At 39.6% G+C, this 12980-nt stretch overlaps 1 protein-coding gene across 1 annotated transcript; it reads right to left on the bottom strand.

The window, feature by feature from the left end:
• Positions 1–1302: 1302 nt before the first annotated feature.
• Positions 1303–7376, bottom strand: LOC101859984. The gene is made up of 8 exons (XM_005110961.2): positions 7296–7376; positions 6380–6463; positions 5612–5695; positions 4685–4765; positions 4179–4223; positions 3453–3472; positions 3022–3037; positions 1303–1681 (listed from the first exon to the last, which is right to left on the bottom strand). The coding sequence occupies exons 3-8, from the start codon at positions 5688–5690 to the stop codon at positions 1602–1604; spliced, it is 321 nt and encodes a 106-aa protein (XP_005111018.1). The 5' UTR covers positions 5691–5695; positions 6380–6463; positions 7296–7376; the 3' UTR covers positions 1303–1601.
• Positions 7377–12980: the final 5604 nt, after the last annotated feature.

Genomic DNA, 12980 nt, shown 5'->3' with positions numbered 1-12980 from the left:
ACGAGAGCCTGATTCCACCACGCTGCCTCACAAAGACACACATATATATATATATATATATTCTCAGTATTATATCCAACTTTCACATAGAAAAAGTTAATTATTCCTTTCAACAAAGTTAAGTTGGACTAGGGCCACAGAACATAGACTTTGCCAGAAGTGGTGGTCATTTATTGGTGCTCGCATAACCTCATCCAGTTGCTATGGAAACCACGTCGCGTTAAAAACTCATCAGAGGTTACAGCTGAATACCCCAACGTTAAGTATACACGAAACTCTTTGATCGTCTGTCTTAATCAAATAAAACAGATCCGACTGGTCGAACGAGTGGTTACCCAACTTCAGACCCGGCGCCTCACGCCGCTAATGAACTCGACTCCTGCTTTTATTCTTCCCGGGAAATGTTGCGCCTCCTTTGACCTTCCAAACACGTTCACAAAATATGAGCGAAGAGATTAGAATACAGTTACCTTTTCACTCTCAGATTTATTGGGGCCCTCTTGCTACGTGGCGTCGGTAGCCTAGTGATTAGGCTACCGGACTCGTAATCATGAGATTGCGAGTTCGGGGTTCGAGCCTCAGCTCAGTCCGATGTTGTGTCCTTGGGAAAGGCACTTTACACAAACTTCTCACTTGGCTCGGTCCTATCGGAGACGGACGTTAAATTAGGAGGTCCTGCCTCTTAAATAACCTAATAGTGTTGATACTCATACCATTTCATCATTTTCGCCCTCTTGCTACTCCGTGGACGTCGGTCGTTACTATATCAGATGAAGTCTTTTTTTCAGACGACACACGGGCTCCCTGAACTGTTTTATGTTAATAGGTGTTTTACGCCCCCATCCACACAATTTAGATCAATTTCGGAAGCGGGCTTAGACCTTGCCTGTCAGGGCCAACCCGGGTAGAGAGGGATAGAACATCCCTGAAGAAAGACCTAGATTCTTGATAAAAATGCTCCCTACTCTAGAATCAAACTTGGGTCTCCTGCGTGCGACGCGAGCCGCCTAACCACTACACCACAGACGCCTGTCCTACGTTTCAAAGTCATTAGGAAAGGTTTAGCCATAAAAATGCCCTACATTTTATGTTCGTGACAATCTGTAAAACTGTGTATAGCCAAAGTCTTCTAGCCTATTCATCGACAACAAAGTCAAAGCAAAAAGCAAGCCTTTCCAGCAACAACATCAGCAGTCACAGCAACAGCAGCAACAACAACAACAATAACAACAACAACAACAAAGTATAAACTTGTCCGTAGTAAACATTGCTTTTCTAAAGACAATTACACGAAAAGTTTTATTTTAAAAAAGATGTTTTTATTCATGAAGAGTACATGGTTCTTTTCCTCCACTCAGATTTCATTGCGTATATTTGTGTCAAAAACATCATGACAGGTTTGATGAGCTGTGAGTGAGTTGAGCGGATGAGCTGTGGGTGTGTTGTCAGTGTGTTGTGTAGATCAGTGTGTTGTTGAGTGGATCAGTGTGTTGAGTGGATGAGCTGTGAGTGTGTTGTCAGTGTGTTGTTGAGTAGATCAGTGTGTTGTTGAGTGGATCAGTGCGTTGAGTAGATCAACTGTGAGTGTGTTGTTGAATAGATCAGAAGGAGAAGCCGACACTGACCCCCACACGACCCCCGGAGTGAGACCCGTAGCCTACGTCCACTCCCACACTCCAGCCTGGGGACAGAAAACACACACATACAGGGCTTCTTCTACAACTGTCATGTGACGTCGGTTATGGTTAATGATGATGATGATGATGATGATGATGATGATGATGATGATGATGATGATGATTTTATCTTCATGTACAGCATGAAGCCATACAGCGAAACGTTGAACGTATTATTATTATATTTTTTTTGGAAATCCTAAATCGACCAAGTCTCAACCTTTTGTATTCTCTGTATATAAAGTTGATGATGAGGAGGAGGAGGAGGAAAAGGAGGTTTTGGAGGTGGTTCAGGGTTAATGGTAGTTGAAGAGGAGAATGGTGAAGACGATAATGGCGGAGACGACAGAAAAAGTGTTTGTGTTTGAGGCTTGTGCTGGTGAAGACAGTGATTGTGACATCTAGGCTGCGCTTTGTGAAATCAACTGGCCTCTCAAAATGTTCATTCACGTCTGTGATATTGTCTAAAGGATACTTTGTCAGGCAGTGTGGTGAATTCAGCGACTTGTCAAAATATTGAAATTAAAAAAACATGACGTTTTCTGTTCCTTTGGCAATTTTTATCAATTTTTCTTCTTTTTTGGGGGGCCTCAATATCTTTTATGTCCATTTTAAAAAAGCATTTCTGTGTACATTTAATCTTTTTAAAAAAACGTTGATAAGCGGTACAAAAATGTAAATTTGTAGCTTTCAAAGACACTACAGCTTTGTAAGTCGCTTAACTTTGATGGCCATTTCTCGCTAATTTTGTCTCTGATACCAGGCGACCCTCACCTTCTTTAATACCAAATATCTCGACTTCTATCCAAGATAGATGAGTATTTTTACGTCAAATGTAAGATAAATAAGCAAACTTTAAAACAATACCAATAACTCTATATGCCCAACAATTGACGAGAGCCTTATTCCACCGCGTCGAGACACATTTATCTTTGGATTAGGCTGAGTGGGTGATTGGCGGGTGCTCTGGTGTGGTTTGCTCCTTCTCTCCTATCAAACATCTATCATCATGATCTCTCCTTCTTTTTTGTATTTGTGAATGATGCAGACAAAATGAGTTACTTCTCGAATTCTGATCCTTGGACACTGATAGATATATCAAAGTTATAGATTGAGTTGATATAATTCAGCATATGAAATGATTGAAGGCATTAAAGTCAGTGAAAATAAATAAGTCAAATATTAATTACAAATTTGATGTGTCTATTTTTGGCCTATATCTCCTTTCAAGGATTGCGAGAAGTAACTCATTTACTCCCCTTGTTCTGCTGCTCCCCCCCCCCAACCACCCCGGGAAGTGAACCTCAAGTTTCCGAACTAAGCTTTGTACATTAATTGTACTTACCTCTCTTGGAGAGTGCCTGAAATAAAAATCAAAACAAAACAAATAAATATGTCAATGTTTGCTCTTGCACACCACCACATGACACATCGGAGCTTGAGCTAGTTTGGGGACAAAAACAAGACAAAATGAACCAAACAAAAACAAAAACAAACAGCACAGAGAGGGAGCGGTAACAATTAACCGGGTGATTATTTTCGTGAATGTGAATACAGCATAATATAGATCTAGAGGTTTACATCGTTAGCTCGCAGGTTGAATTACGCTGGGGGTGTCGGGCAATCCATTTCCTACTAAGTCTTGTCGATTCTAAAACAATTAAACGTTGAAAAGAGTGATTTACATAATCTCAGTTTGCTTGCTAAAAATCATTTCTTACAGGAAAACTACAGGAGTCAGGTTCTAAAGGCTTGTGAGTCTGCTAAAACACTTACCCGCTTGTTGTTGCTGGTTCCTGGAGATGCACAAAGAAAAGATATCATGGTAAGTGATGAGACAAAGGAAAGGTATCATGGTAAGTGATGAGACAAAGGAAAGGTATCATGGTAAGTGGTGAGACAAAGAAAAGGTATCATGGTAAGTGGTGAGACAGAGAAAAGATATCATGGTAAGTGATGGAACAAAGACAAAATTTGACGATCTTTTACGGTAAGAAAAAACGCACACTGTTAATGTGTTCTTTTTTTATGTCTCCCCAAATATGGTGCTGTGGAATTGACCAAGACGAAGGTACTTCCATAATAAATATTTCTTATAAGTTTTGATTAAAAAGTTGAACAGGTATTTTATGTGAACTGTTGGTGGGGGGTTTTTTGGTGTCATTTCCTGCACTTTAATGTAAGGGTTGTTGGAGGGTGTCAGTGGCAGGTCCTACTTCTTTTCTTTGTCCCTCTTGTTTCTGTCTATTCAATCTGTCAAACTTTTCCCCAGCACTAAATGACTAATATTGTGTCGATGTGCTTCTATTCATATTCCCTTTCTTAAGGTACGGTGTAAAGACAAGCAAAATAACTGCAATGAATTCAAAGGAGAAAGGTGCTGATACTAAGCCACGCTAAACGGACACAGGTCAAGTCTTGAAAGACACAAGTCAAAGTGTATAAAGACACCAGTCAAGTATAGAAAGACCCATAAGTCAAGCCTACAGCCCGGTTCCTTACCTTGGTTTGTCCCAGCCAGTCTCAGGATGTCCGTCACATAGGACACTGAGAAGAAGAGAAACAATGAGTTGATAATAACAGGGAGAAATACAGCTCTGAGCGTCAGATGACCATCAATGATTTATTTATAGAGGTACCAGTCATCCATGTCCAGGTGCTGTTTTAGCGTCAGATGTTGAATGATCAAAATACAATTTAATAATGCACCCCTCACCTTATGTAATAAAAAAATGTTTGCATGTTTGCACTGATGATGACGATCCCTATTTCCTACCTGTGTCAGTAACGATGGTAGCGAAGGATGTGTTACTCATTTTCTCTTTACAGTTATCATCGTTGGAGTAAAAGATTAATTAAGAAAGGTCATCCCATGTCCCTATTTCCTACCTGTGTCAGTGGCAATGATAGCGAAGTATTTGTTGTTCAATTTTCTCTCTAGAAGTTAGCAATATTTTAGTAAAAGATTCAGTGAAGTTATCTTGTCATCTAACGTTGGTATGTCCTACCTGTGTCAGTGACGATGGCCTGCATGGCCCGGGCTGTGTCCTTGATGGCCGTCAGTGTCACTCGGGTGGATTGTCCGGCCGCTGGGCACGGGGAGATGACGTAACGAGAGGTGGTTTAGTTTGGGGGCACAATTTGACTCAGGAGCTTAAAAATCATCTTTTATTTGATTTTTAGTGAGACTTACTATTCATCAAAAGTCATTACCTACTATAAAAGTCTTATTGTATGACGACCTAGTTGGCGTAAAAGAAGTAAGTGTTGAGAGGGACGTAGAAACTCACATACTGTCTGTTGTTGAGGCGGTGAGTGGCTCATCCTCGTATACTGAGCTGACCTACTTCTGAGAAGTGGTAGAAATGACCCACCACACATGCCCTGTACGTCTATTGGTCGCTGGGGGGTAATTTGTGTCGATCCTTTTTTTCTGTTGTTTTTTTAAAAGTGCTTTATGGCGTTCGCAACTGCATAAGGTCAAATGAGCGCGTGGGACACACCTAGCATTTTCAGTTGATAGGAAATTTTTGAATTTTGCCCGTGTGGCGGCCGAAGCCTACTCTTATCGATTTTGTCGATCCCAGATGTAACCAAAAGCTTGTAAGAGGACAATGTGAAAGACAAATATTGTATTGAAGTCCTGTGTTCGAATCCTCAAAAAATGTAGCTTAGAAAGCTTTCTAAGGTCTTTTTATTGTTACTTCGGATGGGTATCGTAATATTACGACAAGCAGGAAAACGAAGGGGAAAAGAATGCATACAGAAACGAAAAGACGATAACAAAAGAAAGCAACAACAGCCACAGTATTTTCGAAAAAATAATCAAAGAAAAGGAGAGGAAAGAAAAGACAAAACAGTGAGATATAAAAATTGCCCTGTATTAGTTTTGTCAAGAAATGTGACAAATGTGGGAACAGACGAGAAGTACAGACCTTGTTGTTCCCTGGCCGTGTCCACCAGACTGTCCCACAGCCTCAGCGCCGCCGCCATCTTTTCTCCCTGCACCGTCATGGCGTCTGTGGAGACGGCGAACAGTGACGTCATTAGTAGGTCACTATGGAAACACTTCCGGGGAGAACGTAACTGCGGCAACGTAATTCTACTTCTGACAAAGTACATTGTTTTTTAGTTTTAGTTTTAGTAGAGGTTTTACAGCGCTCGCAACTGCATAATATTAAGGTCATATGAGCGCCAGAAGATTAGAGGTGTTACAAGAGAGTAACAAACATAAAAAAGAACAAGGGGAGATAAGGACGATAGATGTTTGATAGGAAAGAAGGAGCAAACCACACCAGAGCACCCGCCAACCACCCACTCATTGTTGTTTTTTCATAGTCACATAACAAATGTAAGGTTAATACGGATATAAATACACTTTTAAAAAGAAATCGCATACGTCCTCCTGTCCAAAAAACACAGTACTTTATCCGTTTAGTCTGTTAAGTGGTGCACTAAGACAAATGGACGTTATACTTTTGTTAACACACCTTAGGTTTCATTTGTATTTGAAGCCAATCATCTTCTCCTCCTGAACAAGACTATAACGTAAAAAATAAATTAAAAGTCTATAATTAAACAATGTGTAAGCACCAACTAGAACATGAAAAAGAAGTTTTTAAAAAATCTATAATAAACATGTGTGAGCATCATCTTTCACAAACAAGAAGTTAAAATCTCTAACAAACAAAATATGTACATACCGTCAAAAATCGCCGAGACTGCAGTTTTGGCACCAAATTGAGCAGAGCTGACCTCTATGAGCTTACGTACGTCACTGGGGTCAACTGGTGCGGAAGGTTAGGGGAAAGGGGGGGGGTTACTTTGTGGTCCTTGTGTACATATCTTTATAGAGATGGTTTGTTTGTGGTTTAGTGTTGTTGTTGATGTTTTTATTTGTTTTTGTTTGCTTTTTTAATGATGTTGAGAGAAATAGAGAGAAACAGAATGACAGTGAGAGAGAGAGAGAGAGAGAGAGAGAGAGAGAGAGAGAGAGAGAGAGAGAGAGAGAGAGAGAGAGAGAGAGAGAGAGAGAGAGAGAGAAGGAGAAAGAGAAGGGGGGGGGAGAAAGAGAGGCAGAGGAAACTCAAAGAGCGAGACAGGGAGACAGATATATATATATATCAGTACTGTAGATATAGAGAATGAGAGAATGGTTGTGAATGTTAATAAAAGCACGGAAAACAGAATAGAGCAGTGACTCATGGGCGTATGCACATTGATTTGTATGCTAAAAGAAATGTGTTACTTTAGTAGAAAATATTATATTATTTAGAGCCATTAAAATGTAATTTATTGATATAATAAATGATGATAATCAATAATTAATATTGAGAATAATAACATCATTATTACTATTATAATAATAATAAAAATAATAATTATTATTATAATAATAATAATAACGATAATAGAAATAATAATGATAATAATAATAATAATAATGATTACAAATAATGATAATAATAATACTACTACTACTACTAATAATAATAATAATAATAATAATAATAATAATAATAATAATAATAATAACAATATTTGTGATAATTGTTTTTTCTTTATTATTTTCATTATATTATTTCAGTTGTTGTTGTTGTTATCATTACAAAGCCTCACCTGGAGAGTTGTCCGCGGCTAACAGGTTGTCCACCTGGGCTATGACCTTGACTGCAGCCTGTGTCAGGTCCTCGGATGTTGTACCTGTGGAGTGGACGGCGGGTGTATTGTGTTTTATGCGCTGGATATATTATATAATATATATATATATATATATATATATATATATATATATATATATATATATATATATATATATACATATATGTTGCCAGAACATGGAATTGTTGAGACCCCTCGGTGAATGGGCCATGAGGTCAAGGCAACATGATAACCCCTGTCTTTAACAAACAAGACTAGAACACATCTCTTTAACGACCAAGACAGGAACCCCTGTCTTTAACTACCAAAAATGGAACCCCTGTCTTTAACTACCAAGAATGGAACCCTTGTCTTTAACCACCAAGACTTGAACACATCTCTTTAACCACCAAGACTTGAACCAAGACTTGAACACATCTCTTTAACCACCATAACGATAACCCATCTCTTTAACGACCAAGACTAGAACCCCTATCTTTAACCACCAAGACTCGAACCCCTGTCTTTAACCACCAAGTCTTCACCTGTGTGAGCCTGTGCCACAACCTGCTTGATGACGTCATACAGGTCATCTTGGGTCACGGCGGCCACGTCTCTCCGGGAGACCACAGGTCGCTTGATGGCGTCACTGAAACCCCCGTGACTTCCAGAGTGACCCTGGGGGGGGGGGGGGGGATCATTCAAAGCTACAGGAAAATCTGATACATGCACAACAATAGCAAGATTTAGAGGGTCACCAAACAGAAATAGTTTTACTTTATACTTTAGTAAAGCAAGTAAAAGACTGACAGTAGAACCGTACGGCTTACATTGCCTGTGTTTTTTTAGTTTTAGTAGAAGTTTTACTGCGCCGCAACTGCATAAGGTCATATGAGCGCCAGAAGATTAGAGGTGTTACTAGAGAGTAACAAATATAAGAAAGAAAAATGGGATGTAAGGGCGATTGATGTTTGATAGGAAAGAAGGAGCAAACCACACCAGAGCACCCGCCAAACACCCAGCTTGCCTGTGTAAAAGGCTGCAGTGTAACAACAAAGGTGAAGCGTGCTGACAAAATGAGTTACTTCTCGGATTCGGGTCCTATGGCAATAGATACATCACGCCTATAGGAGATCTTTTTATACTATATAAGTATGAAATAATCAAAGGCATGTTATACTTACAGAAAAAAGCATTAATAGAAATTATACAAATTTGACCTTAGTGTCAGGGTTGAATTTAAAGACAGACGAAAGAAACGACAAGTCACATGACGTAGCCATGACAGTGAAGAGACTACCGACAGTCGACAACTCACGGGAGAGAAAAGCAGAAGCAGGGTACTTGATGGGAAAAACAAACATGAGCAAGTGAAGGAATGTTAAAGATGTGTGAACAAAATAATTGTAAAGATTGTGGACAATATCAGGGAAAAGGTTTTCAAAGAAACAAACAAATTTAGTTTACTTTTTTTTTAAAGACAAAACAACAATAAATATCGCTGTGTCTCAGACAGACGTAAAAATCGTCAACAACACGGCAATGTTTAAATGATGGATTACTTAAAGTAAAATGAGGTATAAGGCAGATGTAGATGTATAGAAAAAAAAAGCAGATAGCAACAAACAAAATTTGTGTTAAACAAAGCAATGATTCGATTCACATGCAGACGACAATTGTCTGACAAGAGGACTTCAAAAGTATAAAATAAAACATTACCCCAGTGTGGAAGCCCAAAGCCACGGACATGAGAGTTGAGAAAATGGCAAAGACGTTCATCATTGTGTAGATAGTTAGTTCTGCGGTGAGATAACGGAGTGTTGAGTCTGTTCTCTTGGTTTGTCTCTTGCTTTGATCATCGCTGGCAAATTTCTGATATTTATACTAGATCAGTTGGAGGAACTATCTGCGTCTGACAGAAATCTCTCCAGCAGATACCGGGCAGTTCTTTCGTTATCTCTGGGACAGTGGTGTTGACAAACAACAAAGGATCCGGATTATTCACTCAAGAAAGTCTTATCAAGAGACATCGTCCTCTTGGCTCAAAGCGAAAGTCGGCCATCTGTTGTGTGCTTATCTTGTACTTGGATCTTTTTGGCTCTGAGACGAGTCTCCGGCAGAGATCATGCAGATTTCTTAGTAAGATCTATCTAATCTTTTATTTAGTACCACTGATGTGCACTCAAACAGGATTCAGAACCACGGTGTTTATGTCGCTCACTGCGTAATTAATAGTATCATTATTATGATTAAAGTCTAGACATCCTGTTTCGCTAACTGTGTGCCCTGTAAACACCCCCCCCCCCCCTCCCTGAAGAAAGAATGAAAAAGACAAAAATAAAACAGAAACAAAAACCCCAACAACAACTAAAAACAAGAAAAACAACAAAACAACAAACAAAACAAACAAAAAAACAACAACGCAATTTCTTCAAAAATAAGGACAACAATAAAGTACTCTATAAGTTATAACTTTTTTGTCAAATCCAAAACAAAATTCTGTCGTTATCCTAACTCTTGGAATACAGTTCCGATTTTTCTAAAGGCTAAATGAATCCACCCCTGTTTGTAGGGATGTCCCCAGGAAATGATTCAGGGTGGAAACGAAAACAACTGTATGAAAATCAAAGCAGCTCAAAAAGGAACATGCCCTTTAGGAATTCGAACCTTTTTCTGTCCAATCCAAAGTGCTCCCAGATGAAGTGACAGAACAACAAACGCAAGGCATATTCTTTTCTAATTGACTAACACGTTTTCCTCCAAACTCGAACAAATACTTTAACATTTATTTTTTAAAATCAAACTATTTAATGGAAACTTATCTACAATAGTCAATAAAAAGAATAGTTCCTTTATGTATGTTATTTTATTGAAACTTGTCAACTATAGTTTTTTTTTTATAGTTTCTTTACATGTAAAAAAGGACAATAGCGATGACAGTCTAGTAGTAAGGACACCGGACTCATGAACGTGTGGTTGTGGGCTCGGGGGTGGGGTTCGAGGCTCCGCACAGTCCGACGGCGTGTCTCGGGAAAAGGTACCCTCGACACACGATCTGTTTGTACTTGGCTCAGACCTTTCTGATATGTACGTTACATTCAAAGATCCTGCCTCTTTAAAAAAAAACGTTACAGCGTTGTAAGCGGCAGAAAAAAACTATTCAATTTCGCCAAATTTTAACCAGAATAACACGGCTTTTTTCGCTATAGATGAGACTGAGTGAAAGTGACTGCACCTATAAACATTTTGTGTCAATGTGGGCGATTTTGTGCGTTTTGGGGCGTTTATGTGAATGTGTATGTGAGTATGTCTGTGTGTCTATGAGTGTGTGTGTTTATGTGCCTGTTTGTGTGTTTGTGAGTATGAGATAGATAGATAGATAGATAGATAGATAGATAGATAGATAGATAGATAGATAGATCGGCCTTTAAAAATGTCATAGAGTAGGAAAGACTCCAACTGGAGACCGTTTTCTTGACTGACAACAAAGACAGAACCGACTCAAATGTCTGCATGCATAGATCTACATGTATTTTCTTTGTTCAGGTTTCCAGACACGGACAGAAGAGATGACGTCACTCCGTCCAGTAGTCACGGATCCTGTCCGAGTGCCGATGTATCGGAACTGTCACAGGGAGCGTGAGAGACTCGCCAGATGGACAACTGACCTACATGCATCAGCACCAGGGTCCCGTGGTGCATTGATAAGACTGACAGATATCGGAAACGTATTTACGAGTAGAATCTAGTTCTTCTTTGTGAAAATCTGAAATAACAATGATCGTAGAAAAGAGATCGTATCCTGTATGAATTACGCATTATTTCCCTGGCTGATAGGGTATAAATATTGGGATATTGCAGGCAGCGGACACATCACGAGATTCCAATCCACAGACAAGACAGAAGATCCTTTGAGATAGCTTCAGGCACGAACACAGTGACAGGCAAGACAGAAGATCTGTTGAGTTAGCCACAGACAAAATCGCAGAGACAGACAAGACAGAAGACCCTTTGAGTTTGCAACAAGCACGACCACACAGAGACAGAAAAAACAAAAGATCCTTTAAGTTTACAAGGAGACCACAGAGAGAGGCAAGACAGAAGACCCTTTGCGTTACCTACAAGAAACGGCCACACACACAGACAGAATGAAAAGCCTGCTTGTTATCTCCACCACACTCACCCTCGTCTTGAGCAGTGCGGTTTATCCCCTTCATGTGAGTCCACGTCATCGACTGAGCAATCTTAGATAGGAACCTGTAGTGAAGCCGATAGAGAAACTGACATAAATACATGTCTACTTTATTCTTTTGAGAACATTTCAGTTTTTGTCAGTGGCATGAGGCCTTAATTAATGCATTTCTCCTAGAGCCTGCATGATGTAGTGGTTGAGGTAGATACTATGACTTTTTGCCACTCCATAAACTATTTAATTTTGTTTTAATGATCAGTAATTATAAGTTTTACTGAAAAGTAAATGTACGTTTTTACTAAACAGTAATTGCAAGTTGTTTTTTTTAACCACCCTATAACTGACCATTAGTTTATTGCAACATTTTAATTCGCCAGTGATAAAAAGGACTACTTGTAATTACCCCCCCCCTCCCTCCTCCACACTCCCCATCTTTCAAGTAACAAAATTTGATTGACTGATTTTGTTTTATTTGGTGAGATCTCCCTCAAACATGTGTGTTTCTCAACTGTCTGAGAGGATGTTAGTGGCCAAGTGGTTAGGCTAACGGACTCGTAATCGTGAGATTGCAGGTTTGGGGGTTCCAGCATCAGCTCCGTCGGAGTTTGTGTCCTTGGAAAAGGCACTAAACACGAATTTCCCACTTGGCTCAGTCCTTTCGGAGAAGGACGTTAAACTCGGAGGTCCCGCCTCTTAAATAACCTAATAGTGTTGATAGGAGCGTTAAACATATACCATTTCACCATTGTTTTCTTCACCACAGTCTGTCTACGACTACAACAAGTTGCCAGGCTTGTGGAGGTCAGGTGAGATTTACTCCAGGAGAGATGTCCAGGTGTCTACAGACGGTGTCCTTGACCTGATCAAACAGGTGGTCAACAAGGCCCACACAGGTGAGGGAGTGGGTCAGTGTGTTAGTGTGTCAGCGTGTCAGTGTATATGTGTCAGAGTGTATGTGTTTGTGTGTGTATGTGTGTATGTGAGTGTGTGTGTGTGTGTGTGTGTGTGTGTGTGTGTGTGTGTGTGTGTGAGTGTGTGTGTGTATGTGTGTGAGTGTGCACGCGCGCCTGTGAGGGAATCTGTGTCTGGTGGAGGGTTGAAATGTGCAAAACCGGTCAAGACTTAAAACATTAAAAATGTTGGGTTTTTTTAATCTTCTAAATTACGAGAGACTAACATGGATAACGGTTAAGCACATACCTCTGATATTATAGTGTCTCAAAGTTAACTGTAGACTGTGTCCTTAATACATTTGACGATCGCTTATCTAAATCCAGATCAATTCTCTTTAAACCCCTCTGTCTACTCACTAAAGAATTGATCCTAAGAAAAACCTACAAAACAAAACCACATAGGCCAAAATAAACTAGAACAGTAAACATCAACAAAACGGATATAAAAGAAGCGATGGGTAATCTTAACAGAAAAAGTTGGCACCTAACAAATACATTTAATAAAGACCAGAAAGGGGG

The sequence above is a fragment of the Aplysia californica genome, unplaced genomic scaffold, assembly GCF_000002075.1.
Source record: "Aplysia californica isolate F4 #8 unplaced genomic scaffold, AplCal3.0 scaffold00973, whole genome shotgun sequence".
Taxonomy (NCBI): domain Eukaryota; kingdom Metazoa; phylum Mollusca; class Gastropoda; order Aplysiida; family Aplysiidae; genus Aplysia; species Aplysia californica.
Note: the sequence above shows the minus strand (reverse complement) of the source record. Positions and strands in the feature narration are given on the sequence as shown.